The sequence below is a fragment of the Micropterus salmoides genome, unplaced genomic scaffold, assembly GCF_014851395.1.
Source record: "Micropterus salmoides isolate LMB-PRFRI ecotype aquatic unplaced genomic scaffold, ASM1485139v1 Ms_hic_scaffold_1716, whole genome shotgun sequence".
Lineage (NCBI taxonomy): Eukaryota > Metazoa > Chordata > Actinopteri > Centrarchiformes > Centrarchidae > Micropterus > Micropterus salmoides.
In genome coordinates, this window is record NW_024040836.1 from 1 (window position 1) to 27671 (window position 27671).

The 27671-nt window shown below is 40.8% G+C and overlaps 1 protein-coding gene across 1 annotated transcript; it reads right to left on the minus strand.

The window, feature by feature from the left end:
* Positions 1–3658: 3658 nt before the first annotated feature.
* wu:fj49a02 (myomegalin) lies at positions 3659–20474 on the minus strand. Its single transcript, XM_038725973.1, has 14 exons — positions 20197–20474; positions 19835–19984; positions 17815–18095; positions 17389–17520; positions 16360–16479; positions 16048–16237; positions 15512–15636; positions 14942–15070; positions 14692–14796; positions 14332–14516; positions 13970–14101; positions 12108–12246; positions 11660–11706; positions 3659–3802 (listed from the first exon to the last, which is right to left on the minus strand). The coding sequence occupies exons 2-14, from the start codon at positions 19879–19881 to the stop codon at positions 3659–3661; spliced, it is 1776 nt and encodes a 591-aa protein (XP_038581901.1). The 5' UTR covers positions 19882–19984; positions 20197–20474.
* Between the last annotated feature and the right edge of the window lie 7197 nt (positions 20475–27671).

Here is a 27671-nt window from a genome sequence, read left to right on the forward strand (position 1 = left end):
CAGATAAAGGCTACGGCTCTGTGTGTGTGGAGACACCGGGTCGAGCTCTCTGTCTAACCCCGGCGCGGCACGGTTCGGCTTGTTTCCTGACTCACTGACTCCGGTCACCGGCTGTCAAGCTAGCGAGAACGAGAATACAACATCCGGTTGAGTTGAACGAAAATAAAAGCATAGTTTTTTTTTAGAATTTTTTTATTATTTATTTATTTTTATTTTACCAGGAAGTCCCATTGAGATCAAATATATATTTACAAGAGAGACCTGGCCAAGGTAGCAGCCGTACATGAACACAGCATATGAAAATGCAACACAAATGTCACAATAAACATAAAATGCTAACAAAAAGCACAACTTTGAAAACACAATAGCCTCACAAAAAAACAACGACATGCCTCAATCACCATATTCTTTATGACAGTCTTAAATTTATCAGCTCATATACACGTTTCTAATTAGAGATCTTTTTGCAAATTAGTCTATTATTGTATTATTGTAAACAGTATACAATATCAACAGCCACTCAAATTGCTACAAACAGAACTGGAAACAGATTGAAAACCTTTTGTGAGGGAAAGACATCCATCTACTTTGCGAAAGAGGTTTTCAGAAAGATGATTGTACCTTTCCTTTTAATGAGATGTGTAGGAATGCAATTTGAATGTTAAAGATGCATAGATAGATAGATTTTCATGTAGGAAACTTTATTTAAATAGCAACACAGACTCAGTGTGCTTCACATAAAAAAAAAACTTGTTAAAATAAATAAAATATACAAAATGCATTAAATTCAATTTAAATTTAAGAATGAAATAATAAAAATCAAGAAGTATTCGATCTTTTATTTAAAAAGAATAAAATCAAAAGGTAGTGCACGTTATCATCATGTTTCACATAAATTATATTGACGTCTTTGCAATTTGTAAGGGTCACAGATTTTATTTCGAAGGCGCACTAATTTTCTTCCGGTCTTTGGTTTCAGCTTCACCTGCTGACACAGCAAACTCACCACCTTGTTATATACAGTCTGTGCTCACCACATGCCAGAAATATGTAAAAACCATTTGTGTTGAATACCTGTGTTTGTGTGTGTGCGCGCGCACGTGTGCGTGTGTGTGTGTGTGTGTGTGTGTGCGTGCGTGTGTGCGCGTGTTGGTTTTAGTTTATTAGCTTTGTTGGAGTCTGCTGCCACCTGCTGAAAGACAATAAAACATGCCTTGAATATGTTTTTAACTTATTTCTGCAATATTTTCAGAAATTTTACCTTCCTTAATTATCTTAATTTTTAATTTAAGGGAATAAGTAAAATCCTGCAGTTATTATGATGGTGAAACAAAAAAACACCTGAATATTATGATGTATTTATGATTCATCCCGAACATCCAGTGTGTTTAATTATCTATACAGTATAATATATTTAGTGATCAGACCACCGTATCTTTTAAGATCTAAGTTACATTTCACTATAGGCTGTGTGCTACACTATATTTAATCATTTCTTCACAGTGACAACTAATATAAATAAGTCAGCATTCTTTGCAATTTGTAACCTGAAGTGTTGCTTTGTGTTTGTTTGGTTGATCCAAGAAAGACGACAAACAAGACCGATGTTGTTTTCTCCCCTTTTATTGAAAAAGGATCTTTCTTCTTAATTTTTTTTTACCCCAAAACATTTTCAACGAAGAGAACATGCATAGAAATACAGCTGGTCTTTGTCGAACAGCGACAACGACAAAAAAACAAACTTGCATTGATGTACACACCATCCCTTTAATATGTACATACATGAGATGTGGTTTCTAAAACCACACAGACACTAAGAAAGACACTAAGTTTGACCTTTGACCTTTCTGGGGAATTACACACAAAACAATATTCAAACTTGATCATGTTACACTGATCTGAACACTCAAGTTGTTCACTTTGGTTGATCTTATGCTTTTTAAATATATCATTACGGTGCTCTTCTATGGTGTTGCCTTTTTTTCCATGTTATAAAACTCTGATTCATATTAAGCCAAAAAACAAGGCCATTAAAACTGCTGCATTCATGGTGATTGTCAAAAAACTGGACATATTCATCCAAAAGTCAAGTTTGTTTAAATCAATTCAGCTTCACAGCTAAAAACAGATGACATGGCACTTTAAAACCCAGGCCTAAAACACCAACAAAAAGCAAACACAACAGGCTATTATTGCACAGTAACCCAAAAATTGCATATTTCAGTAAAAAGTATTAGAGGCCAGTGAAGCCACAGTTCATGCACGTAAGGAACGGCTAACCTACTATACAGGGAAATCAAGAAAAACTCACAAATAAATTAAATGTGGAGAGCCAGAGCGAAATACCCATTTCAGAAAAGTTCTTTTTCACAGTGACCGAAGTTTTGATGAACTTTAGATTCCTAGACGATTGATATTTTTAAAAGTGATTGTCATCTTGAGGGAAATTCAAACAAAAAAGCTTAACAAATTTAGCAAAAAAGAAAAAAAACAAAACAACAAAAGCTGTATTGAAAATAAAATAAAAGCTAAAAGTGTGGTCCATTTTTTGGGTTACAAAAATGAGATGTCATCACGCACTAAAAAAAAGAAAGAAATTTCTTTCATGTTAAACAGATGCGTTGCCCAAACCTGCTGAACAGCTCGATGAGTGCGGTCTGTAACATGTACTGTTTTATTAACACTGATGCTGCACGGGTTACTGTTTCAGCAGGAAAAACTGGGTTGGACCCATTTATACTTTTTTAAACATCTGAAGTGAACTAACTGAAACGCTCTGGAGTTTAGGGACGATGAGGAAAAATTCCTAAATTGGTGTTTTATTTGTGAGTAAATGCACAAGAACATCATCTACCAGCTATTTGACCAAAGTGCCTATTAGTAGTTCTGTAGTATTTTCCACATGTTATCAGTAGATGGCCATTTTTATGCCAATTTTATTGTACAATTAGGACAAAACAAAAAGATATATCTACTGTACTGTCAGAGAGTATGGCTTTGGTTCCACAAGCTGCTCAAACCACATGCGACTACTCTACATACTACTACAAACAGCAGCCTCACCAGGTCACGGTTTTGGCTTTTTCAAAGCCCCTTTCCTGCTGGCATCACGTGGAGTTTTGTTTCTTGAATCCCTGTTAAAGTACAAGACTGAAAATGGCTTCTGAATGGGAGCTTATGATTATAAACTAACAGAGAATATTTCTTCTCATGTGGTTGCTATATTACAGACTGAAATTAGGTATCATCGACATTTTTCATCTGCCCAGACCACAAAAACTGCTAGACTTGGATTAAACTGACCCGGATTTCTGAAAATGAGGTGGGAAAGACTTAATCAGAAGCTATGAATCAGAAGCCAACTTCAGCCAAACTCAGACTGGTCTCATATAAATGAGAGAAACACTTCAGTTGATGTCCTCAACAAAAGCCCCTCATAACAGTTACACACATTACACCAACAAAAAACCATTATAAATCAACATTCATAAACTCATCTTCAACGAGCAGGAGTCGACCAGCGCTAACATTCATCAGCACTCAAAGGCGCCACTCAACTGAAATGTTTCTCCAGCCGATAAGAGAGCCAGAATTTCCAGCATTTTCGGCTTGAAATGATGATGATTATGATGATGAAAAGGATCACGGGGCTGGTGCACTATCGGAAGGCTGGCTGCAGGGGGCGCTGGTGGTGAGCCGGTCCCAGGACAGCAGAGGAAGAGGAGATGGAGGAAGTCCAGGGCCTCATGACACCCCAACCAGAGAGAGAAGGCGAGCTCACAGAAGCCTCCTGCGTTTTCACCTGAAACACAAAGGAGGAGACATTCAGCGAAGTTCGCATTGTGGTACTTCTGCATAGCTTGGCCACATTTTTTAATAAAACATTCCTTAAAATAGTAATTAGTCCCCTTAGAAACTGAATTAATCCTCACATTAATACTGTTGAATGAGCTTCATTCCCAATCCCGACAAAACATGTTCTTTATTTGCCATAAAAACTTTATGAAGCTGCAATCGTCGTCGAGTTTATACCATCTTCATGTCAAGGTTCTGCAGCATGCCATGGGTGATAGCAGGAGGATTTATTTCAGTTCTCATTTGCAATTATTGACAGTTTTCCAACGTAAATGCACATCGAACTAAATAAATAACAACAAGGCATCATTCTAATATGTAACTCCTTCCCTACTAGTTTTAGACCAGGGTTTGCGTTACGAGGGAGCTCAGCATGGCTGCACTTCTCCACATCAGCTATTGTGCGCACAGTTTTGACCTAACAGGTTGAGGCCACGACCTAAAACTCAGTTGTATTGTACTGTATTAGACTCTGTACTGACTGCTGCTTATTTGTTTAGTGTTATTGGCTTTTCGATGCATCCTCCAATTAGTAGGCTACAGCGCTACAATTGATAATATGCTTGCTACTGTGTGTCACCGAATTGCGGTCTCTCTTTGAGCAATAGCGGTTAATGGCATTTTTCAGGAGATTGAAACATAACGGATTGCCTAGTGTGAGGAGGCCTACACCCTGTTGTAATATCACAGACATCTGGGGCAAGTAGTTCCACAAATTTACAGATATATAAACAAAAGAGCAAAGAACCTGAGCAGAGGGAAGAAGGGTGTCTAAATTAAAAGAGCGGGGGCCAATTTATGCGATTTGATGCACGACTTACTCAGGTGAAATGACGTAACTCCTGGGTAGGTGTGCAAATGATTAATTTAAAGGAACTAACATTTACTGCGCACACAAGATGGTAATTCTAAGGAATGATTTGTAATGTTTCTCCCTTCAAACCTTTATACTCGGTGGGTTATGGGTGTTAGAATAAACACAAACTGAAATTCCAAACATTTCCAGTGAGTAAAATATTAACCTTCACACTCCTGTTTTGTGTTAAACAGAACACGCCATGCAAAACTAATCATTCCAGTGTAACAGTACTCTGTAGAGTGTTCTTATAAACAAACAAAGTTCTGTTTCCATTAGTGTTTCTTATGGTCTTCCTCGGTATCTCATCTACCCGTTTTCTTTGTGTTCTTCACACTTTACGGCTTGCATGCACCCGCCTCGGTAGTCAGCATCACTGTAGTAATAATGTGTGTATACTCATGTGCTTGTGTGAGTGTTAGTAAAGCAAGAGATATTAAAAGACAAACAAACAGGGACCCATGTATTAAAACATTGCTCCAAAGAGCCACTAGTGTTTAAAGGCTCCAACTGAAATCACAAAAGTCATCTCTGTTGCAGACAAAACTTACTGTCAAGATGATATTCAAATGTTTCGTTTTTTATTCTTAAAAGCATGAAAGGGTCTTTATGTTTGAGAAACGCTGCTCCAGCCTGAAAGCCTCAGTGCGCATGTTTGACTGGACGGCTCAGCCAACAGGCAACTGTAGCTTACAAGGTCAAACTGGTGACTTTTTAAGCTGCTCACTGTGTTACAGCTAAGTTCCTTATGTGACACCTACAAATACGTTGTCACAACTGTTAAGTTGTTTTGTGTAATAGCCTGTTAAAAAGGGCACAATGTGAATGTATTTTTGAGGGTGCAATTGCTCAATGACGCCACAAGAGGAAGTGTTCACTTATGTGAGCGCTAGTAGGGCTGCAATACATTTATAAGCACTTTTAAAGTCTTCATTATGTTGTTCTGACAACGTTTTATGTGTAAACAGTGGTTTATCCAGTTGAGAGACTTTGAATTGAAGTTTAGTTGGCTCCCGTGTAAAAACTGTAACTAAGATGGCGCGGCCTTCCTCTGTCGATGTTTTGTTTATGGTCATTGCTCCTGGACATGTGCACCTTTCTTTGTATTTGCTAAGGCTAAAGATTGAAGTACTGTTATTTAAAAGTTTGAGTTGAGAACAAGGGGCGTCACTTTGTGCTGAAAAGTGGTGGTGACATTTAAGGGCTCAGATTAGGGGTGCAGAAACGTGAACAAAACAAGAAGATATTAGAATAGATTTTCACTACTGTGATATATGATTTGGGGTAAGATGACCAGATTTTCTGCAGTCACTTTGGCAAGAGGAATACTGCATTTTATGTGTTGTTTTGGCCATTTAAAGGTATTTTAAGAGGTAAAAGGTACTAGGTGAGTTATAATCTGTCAAATTTAACCCTCATGAATATAATCAAAAAATTCAGTCAATAAGTAGAGGCTGCAATTACTTTGTGGCAAGTAGAATACTGCATTTTGTGTGTTGTTTTAGCCATTTAAAGGGATGTTAAGAGGTGTGTATATATATATATATATATATATATATATATATATATATTATATATATATATATATATATATATATATATATATATATATGTAAAGGAAACACAAAATTCAGGTGTAAGGTGACAATACAAAATATAAAAATATATTGTAATATAATGTGGTACTTAGCAACTTGTTTGTTTTTAGTTTATGGTACTTTCTTGGACAATGCACATTCGTTTCTTAGATGTTTATATTGCATTGCATGTTTCTTATTGTGCAAATAAACCTTTGTTATTTAACGTTTCTTGTTGTAAGCAATTTATCAGAACCATCTTAAATACTTTCAAAAGTGATGGCGACAAAATCAGCCATTTCAAAAAGTGATGGCGACAAAATCAGCCATTTCAAAAGTGGTGGCGACAAAATCAGCCATTTCAAAAAGTGATGGGGACAAAATCAGCCATTTCAAAAGTGGTGGGGACAAAATCAGCCATTTCAAAAAGTGGTGGGGACAAAATCAGCCATTTCAAAAAGTGGTGGGGACAAAATCAGCCATTTCAAAAAGTGGTGGGGACAAAATCAGCCATTTCAAAAAGTGGTGGGGACAAAATCAGCCATTTCAAAAGTGGTGGGGACAAAATCAGCCATTTCAAAAGTGGTGGGGACAAAATCAGCCATTTCAAAAAGTGGTGGGGACAAAATCAGCCATTTCAAAAAGTGGTGGGGACAAAATCAGCCATTTCAAAAAGTGGTGGGGACAAAATCAGCCATTTCAAAAAGTGATGGGGACAAAATCAGCCATTTCAAAAAGTGGTGGGGACAAAATCAGCCATTTCAAAAAGTGGTGGGGACAAAATCAGCCATTTCAAAAAGTGGTGGGGACAAAATCAGCCATTTCAAAAGTGATGGGGACAAAATCAGCCATTTCAAAAAGTGGTGGGGACAAAATCAGCCATTTCAAAAAGTGATGGGGACAAAATCAGCCATTTCAAAAGTGATGGGGACAAAATCAGCCATTTCAAAAAGTGATGGGGACAAAATCAGCCATTTCAAAAAGTGATGGGGACAAAATCAGCCATTTCAAAAGTGGTGGGGACAAAATCAGCCATTTCAAAAAGTGGTGGGGACAAAATCAGCCATTTCAAAAAGTGGTGGGGACAAAATCAGCCATTTCAAAAAGTGGTGGGGACAAAATCAGCCATTTCAAAAAGTGGTGGGGACAAAATCAGCCATTTCAAAAGTGATGGGGACAAAATCAGCCATTTCAAAAGTGGTGGGGACAAAATCAGCCATTTCAAAAGTGATGGGGACAAAATCAGCCATTTCAAAAGTGGTGGGGACAAAATCAGCCATTTCAAAAGTGGTGGGGACAAAATCAGCCATTTCAAAAAGTGATGGGGACAAAATCAGCCATTTCAAAAGTGGTGGGGACAAAATCAGCCATTTCAAAAGTGATGGGGACAAAATCAGCCATTTCAAAAAGTGATGGGGACAAAATGAGCCATTTCAAAAAGTGATGGGGACAAAATGAGCCATTTCAAAAGTGATGGGGACAAAATGAGCCATTTCAAAAAGTGATGGGGACAAATGAGCCATTTCAAAAGTGATGGGGACAAAATGAGCCATTTCAAAGTGATGGGGACAAAATGAGCCATTTCAAAAGTGATGGGGACAAAATGAGCCATTTCAAAAGTGATGGGACAAAATCAGCCATTTCAAAAGTGGTGGGGACAAAATCAGCCATTTCAAAAGTGATGGGGACAAAATCAGCCATTTCAAAAGTGATGGGGACAAAATCAGCCATTTCAAAAGTGATGGGGACAAAATCAGCCATTTCAAAAGTGGTGGGGACAAAATCATTTCAAAAGTGGTGGGACAAAATCAGCCATTTCAAAAGTGATGGGGACAAAATCAGCCATTTCAAAAGTGATGGGGACAAAATCAGCCATTTCAAAAGTGGTGGGGACAAAATCAGCCATTTCAAAAGTGGTGGGGACAAAATCAGCCATTTCAAAAGTGATGGGGACAAAATCAGCCATTTCAAAAGTGGTGGGGACAAAATCAGTCATTTCAAAAAGTGACGGGGACAAAATCAGCCATTTCAAAAGTGATGGGGACAAAATCAGCCATTTCAAAAGTGATGGGGACAAAATCAGCCATTTCAAAAGTGATGGGGACAAAATCAGCCATTTCAAAAGTGGTGGCGACAAAATCAGCCATTTCAAAAGTGGTGGCGACAAAATCAGCCATTTCAAAAGTGATGGGGACAAAATCAGCCATTTCAAAAGTGATGGGGACAAAATGAGCCATTTCAAAAGTGGTGGGGACAAAATCAGCCATTTCAAAAGTGATGGGGACAAAATCAGCCATTTCAAAAGTGGTGGGGACAAAATCAGCCATTTCAAAAGTGATGGGGACAAAATCAGCCATTTCAAAAGTGATGGGGACAAAATCAGTCATTTCAAAAGTGATGGGGACAAAATGAGCCATTTCAAAAGTGGTGGGACAAAATGAGCCATTTCAAAAGTGGTGGGGACAAAATGAGCCATTTCAAAAGTGATGGGGACAAAATCAGCCATTTCAAAAGTGATGGGGACAAAATGAGCCATTTCAAAAGTGATGGGGACAAAATCAGCCATTTCAAAAAGTGATGGGGACAAAATCAGCCATTTCAAAAAGTGATGGGGACAAAATCAGCCATTTCAAAAGTGGTGGGGACAAAATCAGCCATTTCAAAAGTGATGGGGACAAAATCAGCCATTTCAAAAGTGATGGGGACAAAATGAGCCATTTCAAAAGTGGTGGGGACAAAATGAGCCATTTCAAAAGTGATGGGGACAAAATCAGCCATTTCAAAAGTGGTGGGGACAAAATGAGCCATTTCAAAAGTGATGGGGACAAAATGAGCCATTTCAAAAGTGATGGGGACAAAATGAGCCATTTCAAAAGTGGTGGGGACAAAATCAGCCATTTCAAAAGTGATGGGGACAAAATGAGCCATTTCAAAAGTGATGGGGACAAAATGAGCCATTTCAAAAGTGGTGGGGACAAAATGAGCCATTTCAAAAGTGATGGGGACAAAATCAGCCATTTCAAAAGTGATGGGGACAAAATCAGCCATTTCAAAAGTGGTGGGGACAAAATGAGCCATTTCAAAAGTGATGGGGACAAAATGAGCCATTTCAAAAGTGATGGGGACAAAATCAGCCATTTCAAAAGTGATGGGGACAAATCAGCCATTTCAAAAGTGGTGGGGACAAAATCAGCCATTTCAAAAGTGATGGGGACAAAATCAGCCATTTCAAAAGTGGTGGGGACAAAATCAGCCATTTCAAAAGTGGTGGGGACAAAATCAGCCATTTCAAAAGTGGTGGGGACAAAATGAGCCATTTCAAAAGTGATGGGACAAAATCAGCCATTTCAAAAGTGATGGGGACAAAATGAGCCATTTCAAAAGTGGTGGGGACAAAATGAGCCATTTCAAAAGTGATGGGGACAAAATCAGCCATTTCAAAAGTGATGGGGACAAAATCAGCCATTTCAAAAGTGGTGGGGACAAAATGAGCCATTTCAAAAGTGATGGGGACAAAATGAGCCATTTCAAAAGTGGTGGGGACAAAATCAGCCATTTCAAAAGTGATGGGGACAAAATCAGCCATTTCAAAAGTGATGGGGACAAAATGAGCCATTTCAAAAGTGGTGGGGACAAAATGAGCCATTTCAAAAGTGATGGGGACAAAATCAGCCATTTCAAAAGTGATGGGGACAAAATCAGCCATTTCAAAAGTGGTGGGGACAAAATGAGCCATTTCAAAAGTGATGGGGACAAAATGAGCCATTTCAAAAGTGGTGGGGACAAAATCAGCCATTTCAAAAGTGATGGGGACAAAATCAGCCATTTCAAAAGTGGTGGGGACAAAATCAGCCATTTCAAAAGTGATGGGGACAAAATCAGCCATTTCAAAAGTGGTGGGGACAAAATCAGCCATTTCAAAAGTGGTGGGGACAAAATCAGCCATTTCAAAAGTGATGGGGACAAAATCAGCCATTTCAAAAGTGGTGGGGACAAAATCAGCCATTTCAAAAGTGATGGGGACAAAATGAGCCATTTCAAAAGTGGTGGGGACAAAATCAGCCATTTCAAAAGTGATGGGACAAAATGAGCCATTTCAAAAGTGGTGGGGACAAAATCAGCCATTTCAAAAGTGATGGGGACAAAATGAGCCATTTCAAAAGTGGTGGGGACAAAATCAGCCATTTCAAAAGTGATGGGGACAAAATGAGCCATTTCAAAAGTGGTGGGGACAAAATCAGCCATTTCAAAAGTGATGGGGACAAAATGAGCCATTTCAAAAGTGGTGGGGACATGTCCCCAGCATCCCCAGTGTAAATCACACCTATGGTTGAGAATGTGTCATGTCCTTAATTCAGTTCATGTCAACGTGATAATACTGAATATAGTTGTAACATGTTGGTTAGGATAAAAAGGGTTGTATTCTGTGTAACGTAGGCCTCTGTGTTGTTTTTATATTTTGTAAAAGTGTGAAATAAGCAGGCTTGAAAGTATCAAAGCTACAGGATGTATATGATTTTGGAGATGTTAAACAGCAGTAAGTGTGAGTCATAGTATCAGTCGAGACTGAGAGTGGTGAAGTAGTAAATGAAGAAAGAAAAAAAAAGAGATATATTCTGTTTAATAAAGACAGAACAGCCTGCTGAACTCCTGTCTCTGCTTTTCCTGTACAAAACAGGACACAGTATCTGTTCGCAGGTCCCTCATGCTTGAGGCCTGTAACAGTTAGATATCTAATGAAGCTGTGCCCCTTTTACTCCACAGTATGTTCCTTTTTACAGCTCGTGCAGTGAGACAAAAAGTAACACAAGTCATGTGTCCATGTTATTAGACAAGATGGAAACATAAGCAAAAAGCTAATATGGGTTGCCTTTTTGTGTACGAGGCGTCCAAGTCTGCCAGTAAAAGCACGCTGACAGTTACTGGTTTATGAAATAAGTTTAAAATGAAACGACTTAGCCGGCTTCATGCAGCACTGTTTTAATACCAGGGTTTCCATCAAATAACAAGCAGCTTCGTTATGTTATCCGAGCACAGGGGACCATACCTTTATCAAGCTGGGGGTGTGAGGAAGAGGATGAGGAGGAGGGTGAAAAGAGGGAATGGAGAAAGAGGCACAGCGAAGGGAAGAAATCCTGAGCTCGTTCTCCTGAGGAGACTCAGCAGGAGTCCGAGGAAAGAGAAACAGCGGAGAGAAGTGAGAGGGCGTTACGGAGATTTTTACTTTTACTGATCCACTTCTGATCACGTTTCTCTGCTAGTTAAGAAAATCAAGTGTGTCCCATCATCTCATCCAACTCCTCGGTTAATCCCCTGCTGGAAGGAAAAGGCTTATGATGCCCGGTGAACATGTGAGAACTCGTGAACTCACCTGTAAGTTCGTCTTGGCTTTCCTCAAGACGTCCTGTGTTCTCGACACTGGAAACAAAAGCACAGAGCATCTGTGAGCCATCGCTTGTTCTTTCATCGGTTAAACAGACAGGTTTCGGTCGAGCAGTAAATACAAGACCGACTCGGTCAACAACACAGCTGCTGTGGGACAGAAAGAGGAGAGAGCTGGAAGAAGACGACGCCAGACAGTGAAACAGACGGTGATGAAAGATTATCCCATCTGATGGTAATTCATCTTATCCATAACTCTAGCTGTCTGACTCTTGTATCAAAGTATTATGCAGTGACTAAGAGATAAAATAAGAAAAAATAAAATATAAATATCATTAATTCATCATAACTGACAGAATTTCAGGGTTATTATTTTTTCTGTAATAAGAAAAAGCAATATGTTTTTTTATGATCTAGTAGGAACATCAGGGACTCACGCTGGCTGACTATAAAGTGCTCCATGCTATCTTTGGTGCGGTTGGAGCTCTTCACTCTCTCCATGGCATCCTTGAGAGCCTGTTCTTGCTCTGAGAGCCTCAGACGGAGAGAAACGACCTCCTCCCTCAGAGACGGATCCTGTCAACACACACAGCACATTCTTGTGTGTTTGTCCACACATCTTTACTTTATTCAGGTTACTTTACTTGTGCTCATACGTAGATTTGTTTTGCAGTGTGGACGAGTCATCCTCACATTTTAGAAACAACAGCGACAATAGACATTAGTCAGTATATAAACATACAAAAAATACTCAATGTTACAAACATTAAAATAAATAAACATGTGAAGAAAGTAAACAGATAAAGTGTTGATTCTGTATCATCTGTGCTTTGTTCAGCACTTTGGGACTAGAAACCTTCCTCTAGAAGGAAGAAACTGAAATTCAGAGTGCAAAGTGTGGCAGTCATCGTTTACTGTATTTCTGTGTGGATACTGTGTTGGCTGAATTTAATTTAACATTGAGCCACTTATCCACTGTAACTTCCTGGTGTACAGGGGTGCTGAGTTAAGCTGTGACTCACCAATCAGCCTGCTAGACCATTTAACAATTATTTATTTTAAGGATAGGTTTCCAAGGTTCATCCACAGGGTTTTATTTATGTAATCAATTACTGTTTTCCAGTGTTGGGCAGTTGGGCAGTCACTAGTTTAACTACATTTCTCAGTAGCTTGGTGGTAGCGTCGCTGTTTTCTGAATCAAATAGCTTTTCAATAGCGAAGCTCTTCTACTGGCCGAGTAGCACAATTGCGTCCAGGCTACATTTCCTCGAGCATTTCTGCCTGCAACTTTGCTGCAGGGGAATAAAGACACGCGCGACTGAGTTTACTTTCTCTTGTGATAGTTGTTGTAACAGCTCTTGTGAGAAGGATCAGGGTCCAGCCTATTGCCATGAATCTTTAGGTAAACAGTGTTGCCAGAGCACATATTGACATATAAACAATAAAAAAAGATATAATTTAATAAACAATGAAATGACATTATAAAAACTAAAGAAAGAAGAAAAAACAATCAAAACACAAAATATGTGACATAGAAAATGTGTCTTGCTTTTTGACAAGCAGTGGAACTTTACAAAGGAACAATTATTAAAATAACAAACAATATCAATGATGATAATGTGATCATTTTACATTTAATTTTATACAAACAACAATGGTTCTCAGTTGATTGCATGAGGAAACACATTTTGCTTTGACTTAGATTTCTCTCTCTCACTCTGTAGTCTTTCTTCTTTTGCTACTGTGGAATGAAGTTGGCTCAATATAAACTAGTACTACTAAACCTATACTGTGTGTGTGTGTGTGTGTGCGTATATATATAAAATAATAAAACTAATTAAAAGTAGCTTAGATGTAGTACACTACTTTTGCTACAGTTTCCTGGGGGGTAGCTTCTGTGTAGTGGAGCTTCATTTATTGTAGAGTAACTAGTAGCTTAGCTCACTACATTTTCCAAGTAGCTCGCCCAAACAGCAGCAAAAGCTGTAGTAAATTGTCTTTTGTTGCATACCATTTCACTTCTTGGAAGTTCACCTGTCACATCAAGTTTTAGGAGTCTTAGCGACCAAATAATTTTGTCACTTAATAAATGTCTGACACTGACCGCTGTAGACTTCAGTCTCCAGTGATTCAGCTATTACCTCTGTTTAACAGCCAAAACATATCAGCTGGTGTTTCAGTAAATATAAGATGTTGAAAAGAAACTAACAGGAACAAAGTCACAAAGGAGGATCAAAGAGGACAGGGTTTCAAAAACCCCTCTGCTCTTGGTTCCTTTCCTTTCAGCTTTTAGTCTGACCTGTTTGGATTCCTCGAAGTTTGGCAGAGCTGCTCTCCAGAACATCCGGAGCAGAGAGCCGGCCTCCTCCAGGATCTGCCGCAGGGTTTTACTGTCAGACAGCAGCTTCCTGACAGAACCGGAGTCTGAAGGCTGACGCACACAAAACACAAACTAATGATTAATCCGTCAGCTATTTTTCTTGTCAATCCCAAAATCATCAAGTCCTTAAAAGCAAAGAGAGGTAAAAAAACTCCCTTAGTATGACCAGCATCTAAAAATAATAACGTAAAACTTAGACAAACCAGAAACTCTTGTCTATAATTATAATAGTTCTTGTGCTATAATGCTATAAATAATTGTACACATTATTGTATTCTCACTTGATGAAGGCTGAACTCCGGTGGGTTGCTCAGGGAATGAAGGGTGGCATCCATCTTGCGGAGGAGAGCGCTGCCCTCCAGGATCTGCCGCTGCAGAGCCTTGAAGTCGTCAATGTGGCCCACTGCATGGCGGCCATGACGGTTGGAGAAAGAGCCGTCTGGGGCTTGACCCTGCAGGGTCGAGGCTGCCGGGAGGGAAGACGAGAGAAATAAGATGTAAGAGCAGGCGGTAGAAACAAGTTATACGTGCAATGAAGTGCTCCCATGTGATTTATGGAGGCAAGTTGGTTGTAACAAATATCTGCTTTCATACGTAAAGATGAAGGTAGATCTGTTCACGCGTGAAAGAGAGCTGCTCACCTCGATCGGCTGCTCCGGTGTCTTCTGCATGTTTCTGTGCAGGATGTAGAGGAGAGGAAGGACTGACGAGTCCAGTGTCTCTCACGGGAGGGGAGGGAACGTCGTCTGTGGAGGAAGATCTCTATCAGTTATTGAACTGCAAAAATCTCCTTAACACGACATATCTCTCTGTTACTGAGAGTCATTTTCCTTAAATCTAGTGTTGTGATCTGCTTTATTCCATCTTATTTCAAGATGCTGATGTACTGACCATTGAAGAGCTGCCTCCTGGACCGAGGCAGTGGGCCAGTCTGTCCACTCAGCTGCTGCTCCAGCTGTATGTGCAACTCTCTGGGGTCAAAGGTTGCAGTGTGTTGGGTACCTTCACTGGACTGACCTGCTTAGAAAGACGCAAACAAAAGATGTGTAACACAAACATTAGCCAGTATATTTAGTTTCTGTATGAGTGAGAGAAGAAACAGAGTTCGGTCATTTTAACCTATCCCGCTCTTTTTAAGAAATATGTTTGGGAAATTAAATCACATTTTCAAGTATATTATTTATTATGCTTTTAATAGGGTGGATAAGACAGATGCCTTTGGTGTGAGAGATTGGGGTTCAACTCCCCACTGTGACCATCCACCATTGTGTCCCTGAGTAAATAAATGTAAAAGCCGCTCAAATGCTGTCACTGTTTTAAGAACATTCAAATTTTTTAAAAATTGTGAAGCAATTTCAGCATCATCACGTCCCTGAATGGAGCCGTGATTCCCGGTGCCGGGTCACTGTACAAAAACAAATCTTAGAGGCTTAAAATGTCTCTGGGAGTGCAACGTCTTACCTGAGTGTGTGTTTGCGGTGACTCCACACACTCTGTGATACACCTGCAGCTCACGCTGAAGAGATTGGACCAGACTGTGGCTCTCACATAGCTGCTGCTGAAGGATGCTCACCTCATGCTGGAATCTATGAAAACACAGACATATACATAAATAATATGTTATTTTAGTCATATTCAGCTCATTTTGATATGAAGCAACTGAGCAAAACATCTGCTAACTTGGACATAATATATTCTCTAGCCCGTAACAATAGAGCAGTATCTGACTGCCCTCTGAGGTTTTTTAAATACATTTTATTGGAAATCAATTTACAGTCCAGCTTGTAAACACAATATAGAGACTTATAATATATATAAATTAATAATGAAATTATAATAAAATAATAATAAATTAAATAACAGAGAAATTAAACCACCAAAGATTTTCAGCAGGCGTTAAGTTGCTCTTTAACTCTCTAAGCACAACTCATCAGAGTCTATCTAACCCTCAAACACGTCCTCCCTTTTCAAAACAAAGTACATGAACACACACACACCTGTTGATGGTTTCCTGGTTCCTCTGTCTGTCCTGTTTCAGTTGCGCAATCTCTTGGTTGAGCGCTTCAGCCTCAGTTTGCAGCTTCCTGCTTTGCTCCGCCCACCTCTCAGCCTCTAGCTCCGCCTCTTTCAACCTGGCCTGCTCCAGGAGAGCTGCCTCCCTCAGCTGCTCTGCCTCCTTATTGCCCTCTGCAGGGGACACATGACAGCACAGAGCTCAGCAAATCTGCTAAAAACAACTTTTCAAAACACAACAGATGATGATAAAAATGTCATGGACGTGTTTTTGGGTGGTGAACATCAGGCTGTACCTCTGGTGGCCTGCTTCAGCTGGTTCTGCAGGCTGACGTTCTCCTCCTTCAGAAGTCTGATCTCACTGGAGAGCTGGCCGACTGAGTCCAGACCCTGGATGTAGATGTTGGTAGGAGCACCTGAAGAGGACAAGGAGACGTTAAGCATGTAAAGTTTTGTTTTTTTAAACCTCTGCCTTATTTTCACATATGTTGGTGTGAAAATCACTAGTAGGTCCAACAAGTTTTGGTATCCGTGCAGTTGATGCTTCAGTGGCTGCAACATGTTCCTTCGGGGCCACTGCGTCCGTCAAAATCTTATTCATAAGAAGTGCGGCTAGTTGCCACCGACAAGTTCAGACTGTTACACAACATCATGGAAAGGATCCCTACGAGGGGCTCCTTTGCTTTTAACAAGAAACCGAAGTCTCGCTCTGAAATCTCACAGGACGCGATTTGTTGCAGGAAGACGACGGCGTAGACGTGGGTCAGAGTTGGAGAGAGAAGTTTGTTCTGTTGGAGTAAAGTCTCGCTAGCAGCTCCTCTACATACACAACAAACTCCACTCCATCGTTTTCACCGCCGTTTCCTACGACAACTCGCCTCTCACGAGATTTCAGAGCAAGAACTGTGCTTGAGCGAGACTTCAGTTTAGTTTAAGGATCCTTTCCATGACGTTGTCGGACACCTGGTGTAACCTACGAGTCATTTCGACACCAACATATGTGAAAATTGTGAAAAGGTTTAAAAATACCAAAATTATGCTTTAAATCTCCAACTGAACAAACACTTTCTCTATTTTCCTACCAAATTACATACATTTTTTCAGGTTCTTACAAATTAACAGTTTCTTTCAAGGACATTTCTTGGAAAAATTTCAAGGAAATCAGTATAAAACTAAGTGAAACAAAGGCATACCATGTAATTATGAAATGTGCATAAATCATTATAGATATTTTATAGCTGACATCTGAAGAGCATTTCAGGATCCATACTGTCTATTCCAAGTTCCATGATTAAGACTTTTGAGTGTGTGTGTGTGTGTGTTACCTTTCTCCGAGGAGGTGCGGGCCAGTCGCTCTTCTAGTTGTTGTCTGAGGCGATCGTTGGTCTGGATCGAGTCCTCCAGTCTCTGTCTCAGAGTCCTGATCTCTCGCAGGTGCTCCTTCATCAGGTCTGAACCTGCAACAACAACAAAAAAAAAAACATGATTGACAATCTGCTCTCAGAGACCAGAGATTTTTTGTCCCACGGTTCTCTATTTGTTGTAAAGTTGCATTAAAGTTTTTTGGTAACGCAGCTTAATGTGTATATAACCTGCACAGCATTACTAAACAAGTAGAGATTATGAAACAACAAAGATCTTAAAACTCAGAAGTAGTTAAAAGCTTCTAAAACTTTCCCCAAAAGGTCAAAAATTAACATCTAACCTCCAGTGAAACATTTTCACATTAAGGATTTAACTGTGTATCTTACCTGTGTTGCTGGCGCCCGACTGTACCCCGAGGATCCTGAGGACAGGTCGGCTCCAAGTCTCAGTGGTCGGGTGCCATAGGCCATATCCCACAATGCACTGCTCTCCAGAAGACTGGCCCCAGCTTTCATTGCTGAGCTGGCATCCAGGCAGCTGCTGGTAGCGCTGCTGAAAGGAGAAGGCTGGTATCCGTGGTAGGAGAGAGGCAGGAAGGCAGAGGAGTCGGGCTGCTGGTGGGAAAAGGGGAAACCCTGAAGAGGTTTGGACTGAGGCGCGGAAAACCCTGAGAGGAAGATAAAGTAACATCAAGTAAGTAAGTAAGCAAATTTTAATGAAAAGCCTGGGAGGGACAGAGACAGACACTTTTGTATTTCAAAAGAAGTTAGAGTCGTTTGTGAGACACAAATAAAGAGGAGAGTGAAATACTTAAGAGAAATGAAGGGATTTCTTTTGACGTAGGAAACAATTTAATCGGCCGAATGAAATCGGTCTGGTTCGGGGTTTCTCAAAGCTCCATCCCTCATTAGTGTTTAAAAATCACAGCAAATCCTTCTCAAGCTGGGTGCTCTGGGTTCATTAAGCATCAAATGAAGAACAGTTATTTAATGAGAATGAAAGTGCAGTGGGGTTAAGATGAAGGCAAATGGAAGATGAAAAGAAAGAAGCAAAGGCATTAGGGGAGATGCGGATTATTAAAGCTGGTCAACTCTCACTTTATTTCACTCCCTGTGTATCTACATGCAGCAGCAGTAACATCACTGATCCTCATACTGAGGGTGAGGCGGTTATCTAGTGCAACACATTTGAACAAATTTTAATTGAGTCCCATACAGATAACAATTATTCAGTTGTTTCTCTACTTCTTCTTAGATCAAAAGGTCATAAATCTCTCCTCCCTTACACAGTGGATCAATCAGACCTATTTTCATTAAACCCACTGTGTGAAAACAATATCAAACTTTGGCGCCATCCAGTGGTAGTATCAAAGACTGCATCGTCTCAGACTCATCTCCAAGGTGCGTCGTCAACATGCGCTTGATTTTGGCAAGATTGAATTCAATCAAACGTGTCTGAAAGCTGTTGAAGCATCTAGGGCACCTCACGATGAGGTCAAGAGGCTTCTCTGAACAGCTCAAACTGGGAGACACATCCTGATGAGTGCAGATGCCATGCAAACTCAAGGCTGCAGAAGTTATGGTTGTTACACTAAAATTGTTGCACTGTACTTTGGCTTTCTGTTCAGCCATCATCAGGTATCATCAGGCTGTCCCCTGTGCTTCCTTTGTAAAATATGCTTGAGGAATCTGTCAACTAGAACTTACAGTGAGCTACTCAGGATAGTCTGTTATTTGTTCTTCTTCTTCCAGCTCCTAACATACTGTGAATGTGATAAATCTAGAAATAAAGTTAGAAAAAAACAAGTCACTACTCTCTGGAAGTTTAAACTCGATTTTGGCTTGAAAATCTGCTCGTGTCCACTGGCTCAGCTGGTCATTATCCCCTTCTGTGTGTGAGAGCAGAATATACACTATTCCCTAAAAATCCTTTAAGCAGCGATGGCTTGATTTTGTTGAAATTCTCATTCAGGTATGCTGCACAGGTTTATTGAGCCTCAAACACACAATTAGATCTAAACATGCACGGACAGCGAGACCGACGCACTCTCATTGTCTGCCAGCTGCCTTTGTAACATCTGCAGCTCCTGATGCACCTCAGCCAGGGAGAAACCCACGCCCCCGCTGCCTTGGTAGCGGGTTCTCAGGGGTGCGGGGTGGGCTTGGAAGGGCAAAGTAACCCTCTGGGTGGAGGAGGAGAGGGGAGGGTGGAAGGGGGTGGAGGTGAGGACTGAGGCTGGAGCTGGGAGGAAAAGAAGAATCCAAAGCACAAAGATGAAAGAAAGGCACGAAAGAACAAGACGTCACAAAGCAACAGTTCAGAGGTGTGAGGTGAATGCAGCAGAATACACATAAAAGAAAGTTTCTTTCTTTAAAGCCTCGGCAACTCCCCTGCGCCCATTCCTACCTGTCTGACTCTGCACGTCTATGGGTTTGTGTGGTGAGCTCGGGCATTGCATGCTGGGACAGCTGAGGCACGACTGAGATCTGTGGGATGAGGTGATGGATGGAGGGACAGACGGGTGACGTGACATGGAGCCACTGTGAGAGCGGCAATCTGGAAATGAAAAGAGTCAGCTGTCACCAAAGGACATGATGGAGGGAACAGATTGTGTGTCAGTCCCACATACAACGTCCTGCTGCCCCAAATACTCACTAAAGTACCACATGTGGATTCATCCATATCAAATATAGTATAGATTGATTTAGTATTTTCTCTTCACTTGCACAAATACACTGGAAGCCAGATGACGGGTGTCATGTTCTCACCTGTGCTGAGTCTGGTGGAAGTGCGTGTTTCCTTCTGACCGAGCTCGCTGGCAGCGTCCACATCAGAGCAAAGCTCCAGGTCCTCGTTGGTGGATCCATGCTCATCAGACACATAGGAGATACGATCTGATTGGTCAGTGGTGTCAGAGAGCGCATGGCTGCTGCAGGGCGTGTCGGAGCGATGAGGATGATGATGGTGATGCTGGTTTAGTTTGGTGCGGAGAGACTCGATGATCTTGTCCTTCTGCTGCAGCTCCTTACTGAGCCTGTACACACACACACACACACACACACAATATATAATTAATATGGGTTTTAGTTATCAGTCAAGTTAATCCATTTACTTTATTCCAGACCACAATTCCATATTAATCTAGTGCAACCCTTACATGTACATTTGCTCATTTTAAGATAAGCAAGATAAATTTGGCTGGGGAAAGTGCAATTCAATTTAATGTTAGCCATTTCTATAATTAATTGGCTCAATAGATGTAATCTATAAACGTGTGTCAAGCAAATGCAAATGATTTGAGAGATTAAAATGATGAAGTTTGTCTCTTAGCCAAGCCGTCTCAGATAATTACAAAAATGTAAACTTGATTATAACAGCGTCACCTTGAGGTCATTGATTTTCATTTCATGTTCCTGAGTAGTGGGAGAGAGACATTTTCACCGGGTCCAAGTTACAATAGGCAATCTTGACTTAATATGACCTCACTGAGCTGGTGAAAACACCCACATGCATGAATTCCCAAGAGAAGGTGATTTACTGACTTTACCGAGCCACTGGTGAGAGCTGGTTTCCAGCCACCTTCTCACAACTTGATGCAATGACATCACATGTGCCAGACTCTGGTATCTATGGTCACTTTAAACGTACACACACGGAACCAGCCTCAGGAAAAACTCCAGTTACAAAAATACCCGTGTACGTGTGGACAAGGCCTTAGCTCAGACTGAAGACTTTTAAAAGACTTTGAAAGATACAGATTGATGTTAATTGATTCAGCATCAGACAGTGCAGGCATAATGAGCTGCTGTGCTTTTCTTGTTTGCCATTTGTTCTGTGGTTATTGACATCCTGTGTCTGCTACTTTGTGTTGATTTGTTACTGTAGTCTGGCTAAAGCTATTTCGGTTTATTTGATAGACGCAGACAGCAAGCTGTGGTGGTTTGAGTCAAGGACAGGCTGTAAGATTTGCGTTTGGCCCATGTGCACACGAACATGCTTTTTGGGGCGGAGGGCACAAGAAAAATATTTGCACCAGGGCCAATCGCAATTATTTTGCGCAGCTATGTTAAGCTTTTGGAAAATATATAGTGACAGACACCTGAATTGATCATAGGTTCAGTGAGGCAATTATTACAGCCAATTATGAGACATTTTTGTCGCCCCCTAATGGCACAATATCCCAGGACAGCCCAACGAAATCTCCGACCTAGCATCCAAACACACGCTCCAAGTTTGGTTACAATAGCTTTAGCGAATTTTGATTTATGATGATTTATGTTAAATTAAACTTTAAGACACAAATGTAAAAATTTATAACTTCAAAACCTTTTTGACAAAGCAAAACTCTTTCATAACTTAAATCAACAAAGTCTGAAAATGATCCTGCCAATTGGAGAAACCGAAAATACTAAGTTTTAGTCGTACAGTTTTTGCTTCGCTGCTTGGATCCCTAATGAATGACTTAACTGATCAAACTTTTCAAATTGCATCACTACTTTTTAGATCTTTCATTAATGAATTTTACTGTAAGGAACAGCTGGTGTAGATAAAACCGATCATTCATTAAAATATGATCTAACCTGCTCCTGCACTGGTCTATCAGATGAGGTTTTGTTTCATACTCAGAACATTAATGAGTAATAATGTACCAGGTGTGTGAGTCACCTGCCTGCTAATCTGGACCGTCCCATAAAGGCTTTGCTGAGCGCATCGTGTTGCTTTGGGGAAGCCTCTTAGTGACTTGTGTTTACCTGGCACTGTACCACGTCACCCAGGTAAAAATGGAGAGTCACACTCTCACAAGAACAAGATATTTATACTGACAGGAAGGGCAGACATAGAGAGGAAGCTGGAGGGACAACAAGACAAACTACACACTCACAAATGGTGACACAAGTTGCGTATGCAGTGTGTCCCCTACAGCTGATTTAATTAACAGTGACGTGTTGGGACACAGATGTTGAGGCGAAGGTCATTTGTCTAAATCAAACGGGCTGATGCACACACATGCAATAACACACACACACACATTTACAGACCCACAGTCACACGATGATTTCAACATCAAAGTCAATCTACAGTATGTTTCTATCTGTTAATGATCATGTCACATTTACAACTACAGCGTCCTTGTTAATCCTTATATTTTCTTTCCAAACAGATCTCAACCCCCCCCAAAAAACTCTTTACTTGCTTTCTTTCCAAGAGTGAAATGAGAATGTCTTTGTGTTAAGTACAGCGCTGGAAGGAGGGAGAAACATCTAGCATGGTTCTGTGCAAAGTTTTAAAAATATTGTCCGCGTCAAAACCTCTTTGCCAATTTATTTTCTGTCTCATTTGTTTAACCTGTACATGAACATACGTGTTGGACGTGTGGACCTTATTTGGGAAAAATTTGTCCATTGCTTGCGACTTCTTGTCCTTTCATCACATCACCTACTCATGTAACTTCTTTGACGTTAGCTTCAGGACATTGGGATGAACAGTTAAGACTTCACATAAGCCACTTTTGGGTTTGCGGTCTTTCTAAATACGTATTTTCAGAGTCTTTCCACAGACTGCAACTTCCTTGACTTTCAAAATAATGTTTTAAATTGACAAAAATCATACGTGCATATTTAGATATTTTTACAACACCTTTGGTCGAAATAATAGTTTTAATAGTAATTTGATTTCTCAAATCACTATCATTGAATTTGTTGTCTAATATTGTTTAGACAGTTGCTTCTAATAAAAACTCTTAAACCTTTAATGGACGAATGTTTAGCTTGCCACGTGACTTTGCACCAACTATTATCTTCTTGTAAAGAAGAACACTGTAATGTTGTTTTAAAAGTGCTACATAAAAAATTATCTTTATGGTTATCCCATGTTGTTGTTCCTTGTTTCTTACTTGTCGAGTTGTGCGAGCAATGCTCTCCTCTCCCTGTCGGTGAGTTTCTTCAGCAGCAGTAGTTCTCTCTCCTGAGCCTTCCACTCCCACAGAGAGAAGGAGAACAGAGAGTCTCTGTACAGCGGGCTGCTCTTGGACAGCATGGCCTTCCACAAAGGAGCCATCATCCACCTTCAGCCTTCTCTGCTTCCCCCGGCCGACAGCCCTCACCCCGGGCTACTGACTGACCATCCCGCCCCAGTTTTCTCTTCCCTCTCTCTCAGACTCCTGGATAAGATAAAACTTTCACCTTTGCGGTTTTTACTCCCGGCCGTGTCACCAGAGGAAACCGAGCGTGGCTCATTAGCTTAGCTTCTGAGGTCCTGACCCAGCCTGACCCCAGACTGTGTGTGACAGCAGGTTCGGTGGACAGGCAGAGTGTGAACAAGGGATAAAGGGATGACTGAGCGTGTGGGTAGATCAGGTGAAAAGCAGGGCAAATCCTCCGATTAGGTTCAGGCTTCTCAGAGAGATGGATTTCGGTCTGCTTAAACACCTACACACAGATCCTGGGGGTGTAAGGGCTAGCTAGGACCACAGGTAGCAACCCAAAAAGATCCTAAACCAGATTTTAAGGTAGCTAGAACAGCAAGGATGGAAAGATGAGTGTGTGGAAGGTGCAGACTGAAGCCTCACACAGCAGATGTAAAGGATTTGTGCGTTAGTGGCAACAACAGGGCGACGTCTAACCACGGCCGATCTGTCAGATGGTTTGATGGCAGGAGCAGGAACAGCTGTCGGCATACATCAAGCAAATTGTATCCTGAGTGCAGCTCAAATAAAAGTCTTGATATTTTACCCCACCAGCAAGTGATGAAACATGAAATGAATTTAAATTCTTAAATATAAAAACTTTTGTAATTAGCCCACTCTTGCTCTTTTCTCCTTTTTTGGTCTGCTAAATTTCCCTTTTCTCTTTCTACTTTTCTGGACTCTGGTCCAAAAATGAGTGTTTTTGCATTGAAGTCTTGAATCGTGCCCTCGAAGGAAATCCTCTTCCTCTCACTCTGGACACAGCCTGTCCCACCAGCAAACGCAGCAGCAGCAGCCTTGAGAGAAAGATGTAGTGACAAAAGAGCAATACGAAGAGGGAGGAGAAGGAGAGAGGGATGTGCGTATATTAACGGATGTCCGTATCTCGAGGGCTCGTGTGTTCACGCTGCACTGCCCGTCAGAGAAAGAGAGAAACAGAAGCTGAATGAATGATCATCCACAAAAGCAGCACTTCCTCTTTCTTCTGCTTGTTTGTTAGTTTTCATGGCCCATTTGTCCACGAGCAAAAACACGCTGCAAGCTTCCTCTCTGACGCAAGAGTGAATTCATAAATAAGTTGCGGTGTCCCACGTGGGAAAGAAGACGCTTCGGGATGATTCTCCCACGAAGAAAACTTTACATCCAGCTTTAGCTTGAAGACAACCAAGAACCGATACTCAAGTAAAAAAGGCAGAAGAGCAGACAAATTCAAGTCCAGACTGCATTACTGCGTCCACAAATACAGAAATCCAGGTTGTTGATGAGTAAACCTTACATAATACAGAGCAGCGCTGGATGTTTAACACCATGTGCTGCTCCGGACACACTGAAGCAAACTGATGCTCTATCTGTCGAGCTGCGTCCGTCTGCTGCTTCCCCTCACGTTTTCCCTCACTCAAACACACACTCTCTCTCTCTCTCTCTCTCTCTGTCTCTGTCTCTCTGCGTTTAGCTGCTTCTGACCTATTTCCCTTCCCATTGGAGGTCTTAATAACTTAACCTGATTAGAGGCCATGTCAACATGCCCCGAGTCCAACGCAGCCGGCACAAGCCTCAGCAGCACTATGGCATCGGTGCAATCACACTCGCACTTCATGCACACATGCTTACATACATTTATCCACAAAATGTATTTAATTATACGGCAGTCAAGGAAAATATTTTTTTCTTTCGTTGACTGCAGGTGTCTGTTGGACCCTATACACTTGCGGTTTTTGCTTGTTTCAGCAGAAGTTTACACTCAGTGAAATATTCAAATCCGAGACATGTCTGTTTGTTCAATCAAATAAAATTGTTATTTTACACACATTTCCCTCAACTTCAGTCTGCACATCTGATCTTTGGAAACATTTGGGTTCTCCACTTGAATTTAAAATACATTTCTGTGGGTTTGAATAATGTTTGGCTTCACAGCGTGACTTTTTAATGACTGAACACATTTGCCAAATACATATTAGATTAATGTAATTGCTGCCTGGATTATGTTTACTGATGATGTTTTTCCAATTCAGGAGGGTATATTAAAGCGAATAACATTGACACTGGGGACCAGTGTTCAAATTAACGCTTGAATGATCAAAAGTAACAGGATTGTTCTTTTTCTATATAGGGACATCCTTTCATCCGTTCATACATTATCACCACTTGGCTGTCTGCACATCTACATGTTTACACACACAACATGATGTCACAAAGTCTTTGTGTGGGTTAAGCTAATGCATAAGCTAATGCACAGAGAATCAGAGGTGCAGTCTAAATGAGATGGCTGTCGCAGAAAACACTTGATAATTCTCCCTCACATCTGGTCGGCCATCTGTGCTGCAACAACATGATGTTAGATTGCTGCAGGCCTCCCTCTCTCTGTGCCTCTCTAACTCTCTGAGGGGGCATCTCTTATTAACTATTCACAGAACATTGTTTGTTTATTGGGGTTTGACCCAGCACTCACCCTTTTCTACCCAACAACAGTGGTCAAGCTCAAATGAGCCTGCCAGTGTGTTTTTGCATGTTTTAGCTTACTAAAAGAAGGTAATCGTGTGCTTTCATACAGTAACTGCTAATCATCTTCAACTATTTAATAAAGTTTATAAGCCCCACCCCAACCTTTAGTCTTATGAAACAGAATTAGATGTCTTGTGCAAGTGACTGAACATTCAGGACATTCATCAATCATCCAGAAGAGATAGACACAAGCCGCACATATAGCTACTGCCTGAAAGAGACAGGGGTGTATTTGCAGTATTCATCAAATAGGCTATATACTGTATATTAAGCTTTAATCAGTAGCAGCCTGTTCCTGCTGAGGTTTGTGGATTCATCACTGGAAAAGTCTCGTTTGGCTCCTCAGTAAGTACTCGAACATATTTCATTATTTTATGCTCTCTTCTTGATCTTGAGGTGCACATTTAAGAAAAAATCTTCCTTTTATACCAGTAAGGAACCTGTACTGTTTGTAGACCAAATACAATGTCACTTACTGTACATCCAACATGGGACACACCTTCACCTCTCTGCCAGCACAGATATTTGACTGATTTAAAAGCATTATGACTAAATACTAAACTCAATCAATGACACATTTGTTTGTTTTGTTTTTTTTGTAAAGTGTTTTCTGGTGACCCTAATGAAGGACAAAGGTGGAAGCATCGCTGTCTCATAATTAAGTTTCTAAGCTAAGGCTACACATTGACTACGTTTTCATTTAAAAAGTTTTAAAACGAAACGATCTCTGTCCACACCAGCGTTTAGCTGCGTATCAGAATTGATCTCCGTCTATATTAAAATGACTAAGAAAGTACTACTACAGACGAAGAACCACACAAGAGATTTCTTTGCATGGACTGACAACAAAGTGGAACTGTTTCACCGTTTTAGTCAGGATGGGAGGTGCAAACGTAGCAAAAGGTCTGCTTTTAAAACAAAATGTAGTAGTGTAGATGTAGCCTAAAAGAGGCTTAAAAGCTCTGTAAAATGCACAGTTGGTGAGAATTCTCCATGGGTTTGTCACAATGAGCGTCACCTTTCACACTGCACACAGTAATTTCATTTATTAATAGTATAAAACAATGACTATTGGATACACAGCTTTATTTCTGGATCTATCCCTTTAGCTCCACTACTAGCAAAGTAACACAGTAATGGTATGTTGTTCTACTCAGTCTACAGCCGGACTTCAGCCCTTTTTGCTCCTTGTATAACTGAGTTTGTCCTGATCTCACTTGTGCTGTCCTTTGTCTCCTCGTCATCTCTCTTTTTCTCTTTTCGCTGTCTGCTTAATTAGGTGCACAATCGACTGGACAGTTAAGGCCCTTGCTCGGATCAGCTGTGCCCCGCTGGTCATGACTAAGGGGGAGGGTTGGTGTGGTAGTGGTGGTGGGTGGAGTTTTTCCCAATCCTGGCTCTGCCCTGCAGTGTTGTGACATCAGAAGACTTCGGGTTTTGTAATGCAGTGATGTCAGAGCAACTTCCCTGATTTAACAAGTTGCTAAAGGGCCCAACGAGACCTCCAGCCAGCTGCAAGTAGCAGGAGGAAATGAGCCTTGACGTGGTGTGCAAGAA